The sequence below is a fragment of the Artemia franciscana genome, chromosome 4, assembly GCF_032884065.1.
Source record: "Artemia franciscana chromosome 4, ASM3288406v1, whole genome shotgun sequence".
Taxonomy (NCBI): domain Eukaryota; kingdom Metazoa; phylum Arthropoda; class Branchiopoda; order Anostraca; family Artemiidae; genus Artemia; species Artemia franciscana.
Window position 1 is genome coordinate 60,678,168 of NC_088866.1, and position 15,639 is coordinate 60,693,806.

General features: G+C 35.4%; 1 protein-coding gene across 1 annotated transcript in view; it reads right to left on the reverse strand.

Moving 5' to 3' along the window:
* LOC136025685 (blastula protease 10-like) overlaps positions 1-10,407 on the reverse strand; it is a 49,817-nt gene extending 39,410 nt beyond the window's left edge. The window contains exon 1 of the mRNA XM_065701662.1: positions 10,307-10,407. Coding sequence (XP_065557734.1) covers positions 10,307-10,336 — 30 coding nt within the window. The 5' untranslated portion in view covers positions 10,337-10,407. The remainder of the gene's footprint in view (positions 1-10,306) is intronic.
* Between the last annotated feature and the right edge of the window lie 5,232 nt (positions 10,408-15,639).

Consider the following 15,639-nt stretch of genomic DNA (forward strand, 5'->3'; position numbering starts at 1 on the left):
AATAGCCGCAACATTGCTGCCTGGTGGAAGAACTGCTCATTCCGCTTTGAAATTGCCTCTGAACTTGCATTCTACAGAAACTCCCACGTGCAATATTTCCAAATCATCTGGGATGGGTAAAGTATTGCAGCAATGCAAACTTATTATTTGGGATGAGTGCACAATGGTACACAAAAAATCGTTCGACCCTCTGGATCAATGCTTGAAAGATTTTCGAGGGAAGTCGAAACCCTTTGGCAGCACATTAATATTGCTTGCGGGAGATTTCAGGCAAACATTACCTATAATACCTAGATCAACTCCTGCAGACGAAATGAATGCTTGCCTGAAAAATTCTAATTTACGGGCACACGTAAAAACATTAAAATTAACTACAAATATGCGTGTCCGATTGCAAAACGATGACTCTGGTCAAACATTTTCAGATCAATTGCTGGCAATGGGAAACGGAAAGCTCCCAGTAGACTCAATTTCAGGACGTATACAACTACCTGCTGATTTCTGTAATTTAGTGACGTCCAAAAATGAATTGATTGAAAAAGTATTTCCGAATATTCTAAAAAATTATAAAAATAATAAATGGCTAAGTGAAAGAGCGATTCTCGCACCCAAAAATATAGACGTCTACGAAATCAACAATACTGTTTTGACCAAGATTCGAGACCAGGCAGTCCTTTACAAGTCAGTCGACACAGTTTTGGAACCAAATGAAGCGGTTAATTATCCATCTGAATTTTTAAATTCCATAGATCTTTCAGGGTTTCCACCACACGTGCTACAACTAAAAATAGGCGTACCAATAATACTTTTAAGAAATATAAACCCACCAAAGCTTTGCAATGGCACTCGACTTGCCGTAAAAAAAACAATGGAAAACCTAATAGAGGCCACAATCTTGACAGGGCCTTTTGAGGGTGAGGCTGTTCTTATTCCTCGCATTCCCATGATTCCAACGGATCTGCCTTTTCAATTTAAAAGATTGCAATTCCCAATTCGATTAGCATTTGCAATCACCATTAACAAAGCTCAAGGTCAATCATTAGAAAAATGTGGTATAGATCTTAATACTGATTGTTTTTCCCATGGACAATTGTACGTTGCATGTTCGAGGGTCAGTAAACCTGACAATCTATTTATATGCAGCGACAATTGGACAGCGAAGAATGTTGTATATTCGCAAGTTTTACGCAGTTAATTTGTATTTTGGAACCAAATGAAGCGGTTAATTATCCATCTGAATTTTTAAATTCCATAGATCCTTCAGGGTTTCCACCACACGTGCTACAACTAAAAATAGGCGTACCAATAATACTTTTAAGAAATATCAACCCACCAAAGCTTTGCAATGGCACGCGACTTGCCGTAAGAAAAACAATGGAAAACCTAATAGAGGCCACAATCTTGACAGGGCCTTATGAGGGTAAGGCTGTTCTTATTCCTCGCATTCCCATGATTCCAACGGATTTGCTTTTTCAATTTAAAAGATTGCAATTCCCAATTCGATTAGCATTTGCAACCACCATCAACAAAGCTCAAGGGCAATCACTAGAAAAATGCGGTATAGATCTTAATACAGATTGCTTTACCAATGTACAATTGTATGTTGCATCTTTGAGGGTTGGTAAACCTGACAATCTATTTATACGCACAGACAATGGGACAGCGAAGACTGTTGTATATTCACAAGTTTTACGTAGTTAATTTGTATTGTATCTATCTATCTATCTATCTATATAAAAACGAGTTGTGTGTATGCATGTTTGTTTGTTTGTAAAAAGAGCGTTTGCATATGACGTCATTATTAGTACATACGGCTTTGTATATGGACAGACAATGGGAAAGCCAAGAATGTTGTATATTTGCAATTTTTACGTAGTTTGAAACACATATATAAATCTATCTATATTCACAGGTGGGACACAGGGACACAACTACAATGGCGCGTAACTAATATGGCACGTAACGACTTACGCGCGCGGGGGGGCTTGGGGGGGCGCGAAGCGCCCCACCAACTAGGTGTTGGGGTGGCGCGAAGCGCCACCCCAACAGCTAGTATATATATAAAAATAAGTTGTATGTGGATGTGTCTGTCAGTTGACGTCATGTTTGTGTGTTGAAGACGTCATGAAGTTAGTTGTCGTCATTTTTGTTATGACGGTGACGTCATTAAAGATATATAAGACATGCGTTCACGTAGAACTCTATTAATGTTTAACTTTAAAAGACTGATGAACTTACAATGGCAACAGCCGAGGAAGATGCTCAAAGAGTCTATGCCAAAAACTTGCTGAGATAGAGAAAATCAGAAAAGAAAGCGTGCCGAGGAATCAAAAGAACAGCAAGGAAACAGGCTTGAGGCTGATAGAGAAAGAAAGAACAGAAAGCGTGCCGAGGAACTACCAGAGGAACGCGAAGGCGTGCCGAAGAACTACCAGAGCAACATGAAACCAGACTTGCTGCTAAAAGAGAAAGTGAAAAAAGAAGGCGTGCCGAGGAATCACAAGAACAGCAAGAAATCAGGCTTGCTGCTGATAGAGAAAGTAAGAAAAGAAAGCGTGCCGAGGAATCAGAGCAACCTGAAAGTTATCACCTGGCATTCAGGTACAGCCCAGTCGATGATTATAGCTTGAGTAGATGTGTTCAAATCGGGACTATGTCTAAAATTTGTCCCTATTGCAAGGCCTTGAAATTCAATGGTGAAACAATGGGAATGTGTTGCGCCTCAGGAAAAGTTAAACTTCCTATATTGGCTGCACCACCAGAGCCATTGAAGACTTTCCTTACTGGAACTACGTCAGAATCTAAGCGTTTTTGAAACAAATCAGAAAATATTACTCATGTTTCCAAATGACGTCGTTTGGAGCCCAAATCGAAAATCCAGATCAATTTATGTCAACAAAGGCAGTGACATGGCAGTTTTTGGCTTGCAGCCCGAAATCAAAGATATCGATGAAATCGTACAATATCAGGCTGGAAGATACATAAGCAGTAATGAAGCTGTTTGGCGAATTCTTTCATTTCCGATATAGAGACGTCAGATATGACTTTTGATTTTACATCAGAAATTTATAATTACACTTTAGTTATTATAGAAGATTTGTGCGTACGTATGGCAAACAAACCTCTTCAGGATTTGGGAATGCCTTCACCTAACCGTATCGCTGCTGTTTCGACATGTGTAGAATTGGATCGTGAACAAAGTTACAGTACGAGTGATCTATTGTCGTATGTACAAAATAACATTTCCAAGTTAACGTCGGAACAAAAAGACATTTATGATACGATAATGCATTGTGTCGATAACAACGTTGAAGAAATTTTCTTTTTGGATGCGCCAGGAGGTGCTGGTAAAACGTTTGTGATAAAACTGATTTCGGCATCAATTCGATCAAAAAATGATATAGCGTTGGCAATTGCGTCGCCTGAAAAATTCAAATTTATGGGCACACGTAAAAACATTAAAATTAACTACAAATATGCGTGTCCGATTGCAAAACGATGACTCTGGTCAAACATTTTCAGATCTATTGCTGGCAATTGGAAACGGAAAGCTCCCAGTAGACTCAATTTCAGGACGTATACAACTACCTGCTGATTTCTGTAATTTAGTGACGTCCAAAAATGAATTGATTGAAAAAGTATTTGCGAATATTCTAAGAAATTATAAAAATAATAAATGGCTAAGTGAAAGAGCCATTCTCGCATCCAAAAATATAGACGTCCACGAAATCAACAATATTATTTTGACCAAGATTCGAGACCAGGCAGTCCTTTACAAGTCAGTCGACACAGTTTTGGAACCAAATGAAGCGGTTAATTATCCATCTGAATTTTTAAATTCCGTGGATCTTTCAGGGTTTCCACCACACGTGCTACAACTAAAAATAGGCGTACCAATAATACTTTTAAGAAATATCAACCCACCAAAGCTTTGCAATGGCACGCGACCTGCCGTAAAAAAAAAACAATGGAAAACCTAATAGAGGCCACAATCTTGACAGGGCCTTTTGAGGGTGAGGCTGTTCTTATTCCTCGCATTCCCATGATTCCAACGGATCTGCCTTTTCAATTTAAAAGATTGCAATGCCCAATTCGATTAGCATTTGCAATCACCATTAACAAAGCTCAGGTCAATCATTAGAAAAATGTGGTATAGATCTTAATACTGATTGTTTTTCCCATGGACAATTGTACGTTGCATTGTCGAGGGTCGGTAAACTTGACAATATATTTATATGAAGCGATAATTGGACAGCGAAGAATGTTGTATATTCGCAAGTTTTACGCAGTTAATTGTGTTGCGGAGCAACACTACTGCTTTCGTAGTTTTTTTTTGTTTTTTTTTCACCGTGATCAGCGACCTGTAGCTCCGAAGGGGTAAGAGTTAAAAATTTGAGATTTTTCAGAGGGAAGGGAAACGTAAAACAGAGTAAAAAAGTTTTCCATAAAAAAAAATAAAACCGTTTTTTTCTTAGAAACTCTGCGTTCGATGTTTGGCGTCAAGTTAAGACGACCCTAGCTTCGGAAATAAACTTGTTAGAAATACAGTTATGCTGAACTCATGTAGAACTTTCATTTGTCTCTTCGAGAACCGGAGCACAAAATTCCGTAGCTCTTACAGATTTCCCGAAATAATTCCGGAAAAGTCCATCTCGTTCCGATTTTTTGCAATTTTCTCAAATTTTCGATTTTGATGTTTCTTATATTTTTATCGAGTAGTGCTATGAAAAGTATGCAAGAAGAAGTGAAGTGTTCTATATACCAAGTTGCTTCGTTCTCTAAGAAATAATTTCCGAAGTTTCGACGTTCTAGAGGTAACTTCTGTTCTGGACCAGCTAGAATTTTTTTTCCAACGCGGTTCGACAGGTCTCGATCTCCTAACAACTGGAGCTTACAATAGTTTCTCCAAAATAAAATTCCTTCTTTGAGTTTTTCTATTTGGAAGTTTTGTCATGCCCTCGGGGCAATTTAAATTCTTTGGTGAATTTGGTTTGTTTTATATTTTCCTAGTTTAGACCATCAAAAGTTAAGCAGAAAACTATAAGACGTTATTTCCGTATCTCTTTCAGATTTCCCGGAAATAATTCCCGAAATATGCGTCTCGAAACATAATACTTCGAATTGGCGTCAAGTTAAGACGGTCCTCTGGTTTATCTTGAAATTGTAATTATCCATCCTATAAATATTTAGAATTGTCAACTGTGTCATTGTGTTATTCTCGTTTATTTCTGGACCAGCTAAACATTTTACCAAACTCAGTTTAGTAGGAGCTCGAAATAAAACCATATCAAAGATGCTTCAAGATAACAATCGAAGCCGCATTAGAAAAATGTCCTCTGAAACACATAATGGAGACTGTTGCTCCGCAACTGTGTCCCGTAGGGCACAGTTGCACGTGTTGCTCCGCAACTGTGCCCTAAGGAACAGGGCACCGTTGCTGCAACACTTCCCGTTCCACAGGCAACGGAGGTCTAGTTTTTATTGTATCTATCTATCTATCTATCGATATAAAAACGAGTTGTGTGTATGCATGTTTGTTTGTTTGTAAAAAGAGCGTTTGCATATGACGTCATTATTAGTACATACGGCTTTGTATATGCACAGACAATGGGAAAGCCAAGAATGTTGTATATTCGCAATTTTTACGTAGTTTGAAACACATATATAAATCTATCTATATTCACAGGTGGGACACAGGGACACAACTACAATGGCGCGTAACTAATATGGCCCGTAACGACTTACGCGCGCGGGGGGGCTTGGGGGGGCACGAAGCGCCCCACCAACTAGGTGTTGGGGTGGCGCGAAGCGCCACCCCAACAGCTAGTATATATATATATATATATATATATATATATATATATATATATATATATATATATATATATATATATATATATATATATATATATATATATATATATATATATATATATATATATATATATATATATATATATATATATATATATATATATATATATATATATATATATATATATATATATATATATATATATATATATATATATATATATATATATATATATATATATGTATATATATATATATATATATATATATATATATATATATATATATATATATATATATATATATATATATATATATATATATATATATATATATATATATATATATATATATATATATATATATATATATATATATACATATATATATATATATACCGTCAATGTCCTCTCTGGTTAATGTCGACATTCACCGGTGAATGTTCAAAATTATTTTTTCTATATAATAAATATATATATATATATATATATATATATATATATATATATATATATATATATATATACATCTATATATATAAAAATAAGTTGTCTGTGTGTGTGTGTGTGTCGAGTGACGTCATGTTTGTGTGTCGACTGACGTCATGTTTGTCGACTGACGAAATTACAGACCGGGACATCGGGACACAAATGACGACAACTACAACGGGGACACCGGGGGGCACAGGGGGATATATAAATGACGACGGGGACAAAGGGAATGTTCGATTAGCAATCACCATCAACAAAGCTCAAGGGCAATCATTAGAATCCTGAGGTATAACTAAAAAAAAACTAAAAAAAAGGTAAAAAACTAAAAACTAAAAAAAGACCAATTCAGAAACGAATGTATATACAGACCTGGACACCGGGACACAAATGACGACCGGGACACCGGGACACAAGGAATATAAATGACGACCGGGACACTCAAAGAGAAATTACAGACTGGGACATGGGGACACAAATGACGACCGGGACACAGGGAATATAAATGACGACCGGGACACAGGGACACAACTACAACGGGGAGGCCGGGGGTTACAGGGGGATATATAAATGACGACGGCGACACAGAGAATGGTCGATTATTAATCACCATCAACAAAGCTCAAGGGCAATCATTAGAATCACAGGGACACAACTACAATGGCGCGTAACTAATATGGCGCGTAACGACTTACGCGCGCGGGGGGGGGGGCTTGGGGGGGCGCGAAGCGCCACCCCAACAGCTAGTAGGGAATATAAATGACGACCGGGAAACTCAAAGAGAAAGCGACCGGGACACAAGGAATGTTCGATTAGCAATCACCATCAACAAAGCACCGGGACACAAATGACGACCGGGACACAGGGAATATAAATGACGACCAGGAAACTCAAAGAGAAATTACAGACCGAGACACCGGAACACAAATGACGACCGGGACAAAAATGACGACCGGGACACCGGGACACAGGGAATATAAATGACGACCGCGACACTCAAAGAGAAATTACAGACTGGGACACAAATGACGACCGGGACAAAGGGAAACAACAACAACGGGGACGCCGGGGGGCACAGGGAATGTTCGATTAGCAATCACCATCAACAAAGCTCAAGGGCAACCATTAGAATAATGAGTTATACATCTGAATACAGATTGTTTTCCCATGGACAATTATATGTTGCATGTTCAAGAGTCGGTAAACCTGAAAATCTATTTATATGCACAGACAATGGGACACCCAAGAATGTTGTATATTCGCAAGTTTTACGTAGTTCAATATATATATATATATATATATATATATATATATATATATATATATATATATATATATATATATATATATATATATGGACACAACAGGGACACAACAATAATGGCGCGTAACTAATATGGCGCGTAACGACTTACGCGCGCGTGGGGGCTTGGGGTGGGGGGCGAAGTGCCCCCACCAACTAGGTGTTGGGTGGCGGGAAGTGCCACCCCAACAGCTAGTATTAATACTAATATCTATAACCTATATATACATAAATAAGTTGTTTGTGTGTTATGTCTGTTACACTATGTCTGTTACGCCAGATTATATCTTCTATATATATAAAAATAAGTTGTATGTATTTTTGTGTTGAGGGTTTGCATATGACGTCTGAAAAATAAAGAAGAAAAAGAAAACAAACTAAAATGTGAAAACTGGGAAGTGCATAAATATTTCGAAATATTTTGACAATAGATTAAAGTAATTCGAAAACCTTAAAACAGATACTTAATTTTGAGGTTTATTATAAATGTTTGAGCTTTAACAAGCTTGGCACGTGAAGAGGAATTTTTAGTATAGATCTTAAAATGACAGAAGAAACAGCCGAGGAAGCTGCTCAAATAGTTAATTCAAAGAGAAATTTTAGTACAAATCCTACAATGGCAGAAGAAACAGCCGAGGAATCTGCTCAAAGGGTTAATACCAAAAGGCTTGCGGCTAAAGAACGCAAAACCACGCAGTTAGATGAAAATCCACCTGGACAGCGAGAGTCAAAACGTATCAAAACTGAAAATGATAGCGATGATGATTGGGTTTGGGATTTTGACTTGGATAAGGTCATCAATGCCTACCCGATTTTAGTTAAAAAAAAAAAAAAAAAGGTTCGGCGATATGTCTTTCATAGTGATTCTGAAAAATAAAGAAGAAAAAGAAAACTGAAAAAAGAAAAAAGGTAAAAAACTAAAAAAAACTAAAAAGAAAAAAACTCAAAAAACAAACTAAAAAATAAAAAAATTAAAAAAAGAAAAAACGTAAAAAAAATAAAAAAATAAAAAGGTCAAAAACTAAAACGAAAGAAAACCTAAAAAAAGCTAAAAAAAATAAAAAAAAAAACTAAAAAAAAAACTGGGAATTGCACAAATATTTCAATATATTTTGACAATAGATTATAGTAATTCGAAAACCTTAAAACAGATACCCAAAATTTCAGGTTTATTATAATATGTTGGAGCTTTAGCTTGCTTGGCACGTAAAGATTTTTCAAAGTGTCAATGTTAGAATGAACATTGACAAATTGAAGAAAACAAATCAATAAAAAGAAGAAACTAAAAAAAAGAAAAACTAAAAAAGAAAAAAACTAAGAAAAGAAAAAACTAAAAAAGAAAAAAAAACTAAAAAAGAAACTGTATCTATATATATATATATATATATATATATATATATATATATATATATATATATATATATATATATATATATATATTATATATATATATATATATATATATAAATAAGTTGTATATATGCATGTTTGTTTGTTTTTTGGGTTTGCATTTGACGTCATTATAAGTATATAAGGCTTTGTATATGACGTCATTATAAGATGACACTACAGACCGGGACACTGGGACACAAATGACGACCGGGACAGAGGGAATATAAATGACGACCGGGACACTCAAAGAGAAATTACAGACTGGGATACCGGGACACAAATGACGACCGGGACACAGTGAATATCAATGACGACCAGGACACAGGGACACAACTACAACGGGGACGCCGGGGCACAGGGGGATATATAAATGACGACGGGGACACAGGGAATGTTTGATTGAGGGAATCACCATCAACAAAGCTCAAAGGCAATCGTTAGAAAAATGCGGTATAGATCTGAATACGGATTGTTTTCCCATGAACAATTATTATGTTGCATGTTCAAGAGTTGGTAAACCTGACAATCTATTTATATGGACAGACAATGGGACAGCAAATAATGTTGTATATTCGCAAGTTTTACGTAGTTAAAAAAAATATATATATATATATATATATATATATATATATATATATATATATATATATATATATATATATATATATATATATATATATATATATATATATATATCTATATTCACAGGTGGGACACAGGGACACAACTACAATGGCGCGTAACTAATATGGCGCGTAACGACTTACGCGCGCTGGGGGCTATTATATATATATATATATATATATATATATATATATATATATATATATATATATGTTTGTGTGTGTTACCATCAATGTCTGAAATCTGGTTAATGTCGATATTCACCGGTGAATGTTCGAAATGTCTTTTTCTCTGCTTCGATTCATTCGTGTGTTAGTCTTTTCAATATTATGCAAACTATGATGGCAAAAGTTTAAGTTAGTTTAGATTATGTTAGTTTAGATTAGGTTAGGTTAAATTTGGTTCTAAATATCAGAAATGGGTTAAAATCCAATCTAAGCTATGCTAACTTAATCAAACCTAATCTATTCTAGCCTAACCTATCATCATCACACCTTGCTTTAAATGGAAAAAGTTGACTTGTAACGCTGACTAAATCCAAGGAGAAAAAAGGTATTTCGGACATTCACCAATTTATGGTGAATACATATATATATATATATATATATATATATATATATATATATATATATATATATATATATATATATATATATATATATATATTATGGATAAAATAACTTGCCTGAACTAGAAACAAGGCGATGAGCCACATTTTTGGAAAAGAGAATATATTTTATTGTCGCTCTGTAGATAAGAGTTCCACACGCAACACCATATTTTAACTGGGTCTGAATTTTACAATTATGTTTGAAAATGAATAGAATACTTGCAGCTGTTTGAAGGAGAAAATAACTATAAAAGTTCAGAATGAGTAAAAAAAGAATATCGTAGGATTTTCGTTTCAGCTTCTCAAACGACAACCTATGTAGGTCTGTTTTCGTCAGATCACTTGTTCAAAATAAAGTTCATTCAGTCACAAGGATTTTTTTAAACATATTAAATAAAAAGAATAAGGATCTTTTAACTGAAAATAGAGGAGCGACTATAAAACTTAAAATGAAGAGAAATTGAGAATTTGAAGAGAATTTAGCAAAGAGAATGTAAGACAATTAAAATAAAATTTGCTTTTAGTTATTCTGTCAAATCTCCCCAGTGTAACATTTCCCTTGGAATATTCACCCCCCAGAAATATCTCTCCCCAAGGAAGATCCTCCTTATAGAAATCCACCCCACGCATAGTCCTTCCATTTTCCCCTAAAAAATGTTTGTATACTTCCCAATAACAAATACCATACGTAAAAAATGGGCAAATTTTATAATTCATAGGCCTCTCCCCACGGACTGTGGGAGCCATTTTACATCTAACTGAAAAAATGGCTAACTCAAAATTTTGATCAGATAGTTTTAGGGTAAAACAGGCGTGGGCAGGGGCCCAGTTGCCTTCCAATCCCTTTTTCACATTCTCCTCAATATGCACTAAAAATTTAACTTAGTGCCTTAAGCCACTCTTGAGGTATTGCAAATAAACCCTTTTGACAACCAGTATCTACATAGTGTGATTTGAGTTCGTTCAACATTCCCCTCAACAATTCCCGAAAGTTTTACCTTAATACCCTAAGCCATTTTGGAGACCCAGGAACAAATATACCCTCTTTTCCTAATATCAAATCCCACATGTAAGCAGTGGGAGACTTACATAACTTGTAGCTCTTTCTCCTGGGTCAACAAAATTGCTGTTTTAAATGACTGGATGTATATAGTGGAGGGCAGCTAAAAATAGTGTTAGCGGACTGGTTATTTTCCAAACACTTTTTAATATCCCTTTCAACATGCCCTGAAAGTTTCAACTTAATACCCTGAGGCGTTCCCGAGATATTGCTGACAAGCCCTTTAAGAACCAGAATGCACATAGTCTGTTTCGATTGTCTGTTTTGTTCAACATCCTCCTCAACTTCTCCTGGAAGTTACACCTTAATATCTTAAACCTTTTGGAGGCCCAACATCGAACAGCCCCCTCTCCTTCCCACTAAGCAACTTGCAACTTGTATAACCCAACAGCAACTTGCATAGCTTGTGGCTCTTGCCCCAGGGCCTCTGGGAGACCATATCATCTGTGGAAGTATAGGGGTCTGAGCTTCAGACTAATTTGAACAGAGGGTCATCTCAAAACTTTGAACAGATATCTTTGGGAGAGGGCAGTGTGAAAGGCGTGGGAGCGGGCTTGATGTCTCCCGAACATTTTTGGCTCCCAAAAAAAACTCTAAAACTTCCATTTTCCAATTGAATGGGGCTTCTTCATGGTTTATACTACCATCCCTTCCATATGAAGCGCCTCTGAGGGAAAAAATATTTAAATTATACATTTATGCTTAAATGTATAAATGTTATACATTTAAGCCTAGAGCATTACGCCTGACAACTAAATCGTTGGGATGCAATTTAGATTTTAAGCTAAATCTTAGCGTTCAGGGAAGATACCCGATCTGCCGTAATTTTAAGCCGTAATGTTTTAACTTTGGATGTAAATTGACTTAAGGTTACAAGTTTAAAGCCGTTAAAAACGAACAGTATTGGAAAAAACTATTGTCTTTTTGGGCCTTATTTGCTCGGAAACAAATCTCTAAAAAAATGTTGGCCGAACCTATTTTTAGTAGCAAACTATTAATTATCTTCGTTTCGATTTCAATTTTTTATCATTTAATCGATCGTTAGTTTTGCTATCATTTAATCGATCGTTAGTTTTGCTATGTTTAATGTTACTCAGCGTTTAATGTATAATCTTTTAATATAAATGATTCTGTTTTTACAATATGATGCCAGTTTACCACCTGTTTGAAACAGAGTCAATGATACTTCACTCACTAAGCATATAATATATATTCTTAATTTGCTGTATTTAAAATTAGAATCTAATATTTTAATTTTTCTAATATATAAACTAATAATAAAATTTCGGCAACAAGAGATGAGTAGAAATTGAGTTTTAAAAACTTTGCAAAAACGCAGTTTATCATAGAAAATTAAAGAGCCATTTAAAGCATGGACAAACCCAAAATCACACCAAATATAAAGGTTGTCGGTGTATATCACCTATTCACATATATCAAAAATCAAATCCTAAATTGCGTAAAAATTAAAATGAACGCTGCAGTTACACTCGACTCAAAAATAAAGTTTTACTATCAAGTCTACTCAAAATAATAGTTACAATTACTGAATCAACTACAAATGCAGATTTTTTTTTTCACAAGACAATTTTTGGTTATTATAAATCTTCGTTCGTTCTTGACTAGGTCGCACCTATCACTACATCCATGATTACATGCGGTTTACTGATATTTCTTGTAAGTTGTCTGCTGTTGCATAAACTTTGCACACTTTCTTGAAAAGGTTAAAGAAAGTTCCATTTTTTCTTTCAACAATAAAGTTAACCAATTTAGGGCCGTAACAAAGGCCGTACCAATTAGAACGAAACAAATCCCAACAACTAGGTTTAGGTAGTGTATATTAGCCCGATTTACAACTGACCTGAATAAGGATTCTAAAATTTCTGAGTCTAGACAATCTGTCTTGGCTTTTTCAAATTAGAGGGCACCTAGGCCCCCTGTCACACTAATTATTTTCCTAAAGTAACCGGATCAAAATACTGAGATAGCCATTTTATTCAGCATAGTCGAAAAACCTTATAACTATGTCTTTGGGGACGACCTACTCCCCTACAGTCCCCGTGGGAGGGGCTACAAGTTACAAACTTTGACCGATACTTACATATACTAATGGTTATTGGGAAGTGTTCAGAAGTTTCCAGGGGGATTCTTTGGTTGGTGGAGGGGTTGAGAATAGAGGGTTATGTCGGGGGAGCTTTACATGGAGGAATTTCTCATGGGGAAGGAAATTTCCATGAAAGGAACGCAGGATTTTCTAGCATTATTTAAAAAAAAAACATGAAAAATAAACATGAAAAAATTTTTCAGCTGAAAGTAAGGAGCAGCATTTAAACTTAAAACTAACAGAAATTATTACGCATATGAGGATTTCACCTCCTCCTAATGCTTCGCTCTTTAAGCTAAAGTATTTTTAGTAATTTCAACTATTTATTCTACGGCCTTTGTGATTCAGGGGTCATTCTTAAGGAATTGGGAAACAATTTAAGCTATAGTGTAAAGGGAGAGGTACTGATAAGGGGGCAAACACCATCATATACATAATAAAAACATACGAATATGTAAGTTCGTTACGTAAGCTAATTTGTAAGTTACGTATATCTTTTACTAATAAAAACGTTCGTAAAAAATTAAAAGTTCTAGTTGCCTTTTTAAGTAACCAAAAAATTGGAGGGCAACTAGGCCTCTTCCGTCACTCCTTTTTTGAGAAACTATGGGAAAGCTATTTAGCCAAAAAAATAAATACGCAAATTTCGTTTGAATTATTCATCTGTGGAGAGCCAAAATCAAAACCTGCATTAATTAAAAAACTTTAAGAAATTAAATAAAAAAAAGTTTTTTCTCTGAAAGTAAGGAGCTACATTAAAAATTAAAACGAACAGAAATTAAAACAGTTCAAAATAGGGATGAAACCTTTTTATTGACAGTGAATAGATATAAAAAATTTTAACTGGATATTTCGAATACATATACAGTGTTCATTAACACTGATGATGAACACTGTATATGTGTTCGAAATATCCAGTTAAAAAATTTTATATCTATTCACTGTCAATAAAAAGGTTTCATCCCTATTTTGAACTGTTTTACTTTCGTCATGGAAAGGCAGTGTGGTCTTTGAAGTTATCTATGAACAGAAATTACTTCGTATATGAAAGGGGATGTTCCCTCCTCAACGCCCCGCTCTTTACGCTAAAGTTTTTTATTGTTTTAGAAAGTAGAGTTGAGAGAAAGAGTCAAACTCTAGCGTAAAGAGCGGGGCGTTGAGGAGTGAAGAGCCCCTTTTATATACGAAGTAATTTCTGTTCGTTTTAATTTTTAATGTCGCCCCTTACTTTCAGTTGAAAAAAAACTCGTTTTTTTTTATTTAATTACATACAGATGCCACTGTAAGTGTGGGTGGTTCTAATTGAACACAAGCCGAACGTGATAGATGAAATAAGGTCTCTTTCGGGAAGAACATCAGATTCCTAGCCTGTTGGTAAAATGAGTTCTGACTATAACTGAAACCAGGTTATTCCAAGGTAATGTCCTCTCTGCCCTCCTGTGTAGATTTGAATGGTGGAATCTAAACCAGCAGCAAGGAAAGAGTATTCTTGCTTCCAAGAATAACTGTTTCGAAATTTTGTACAGAGATCCTAAGTGTCAATGAGGGCTGCTCTACTTGGGGCATGTATGGGGCTACTTGGGGCATCAGTATGGCGGAATATTGAATCCCGTAACGCTACTGGAGTGGCAGCCAGTAAGAATCCCAAAAAAGGAAGATGAGAAATACACTTTGTTACGCCTACCTGAGGGATCTGAAACATATCCATAAGATATGGCAGCACCGTATGAAGAGGATGGCTTGTTTTCTTTCAGGATCCTCCGGGTAACTGTGGTGACCCAAAAGAACTAATATTTGAGGCAAGGATTGTAAAATTTTGTATTTATTTCTTTTATTGAAATATCTTCCTAATACGCTCCTTTTGGGGATTAAAAATCACTTAAATAAATCCTACAAGTGTCTATCTCTTCACGACAAATACTACTTGGTGATTTAATAATAATTTGTTGGAACTATGCAAATAAAAACCGTAAATATTCGTTCATAGTTCAATGTGCCCATTCATGCACAACAAATTTGCCAAGTGTGATGAGTTATGGATTAAAATCAGTGGATTCTTTTATACAAATTTAAAATTTCTTTTCTTTTGAATAGAAAACAGTTCCTGGTTCAACTTCGACTACCATATATGTCTGGTTCTTTATTTTTATCTGTCATGCAGTAAGAATGACAAATTATCTTGCAGGATAAAGAAGGTGCAGGGTCGTTGCGCAGAATTGTTATATCATCCTCTTATAGCTTTCA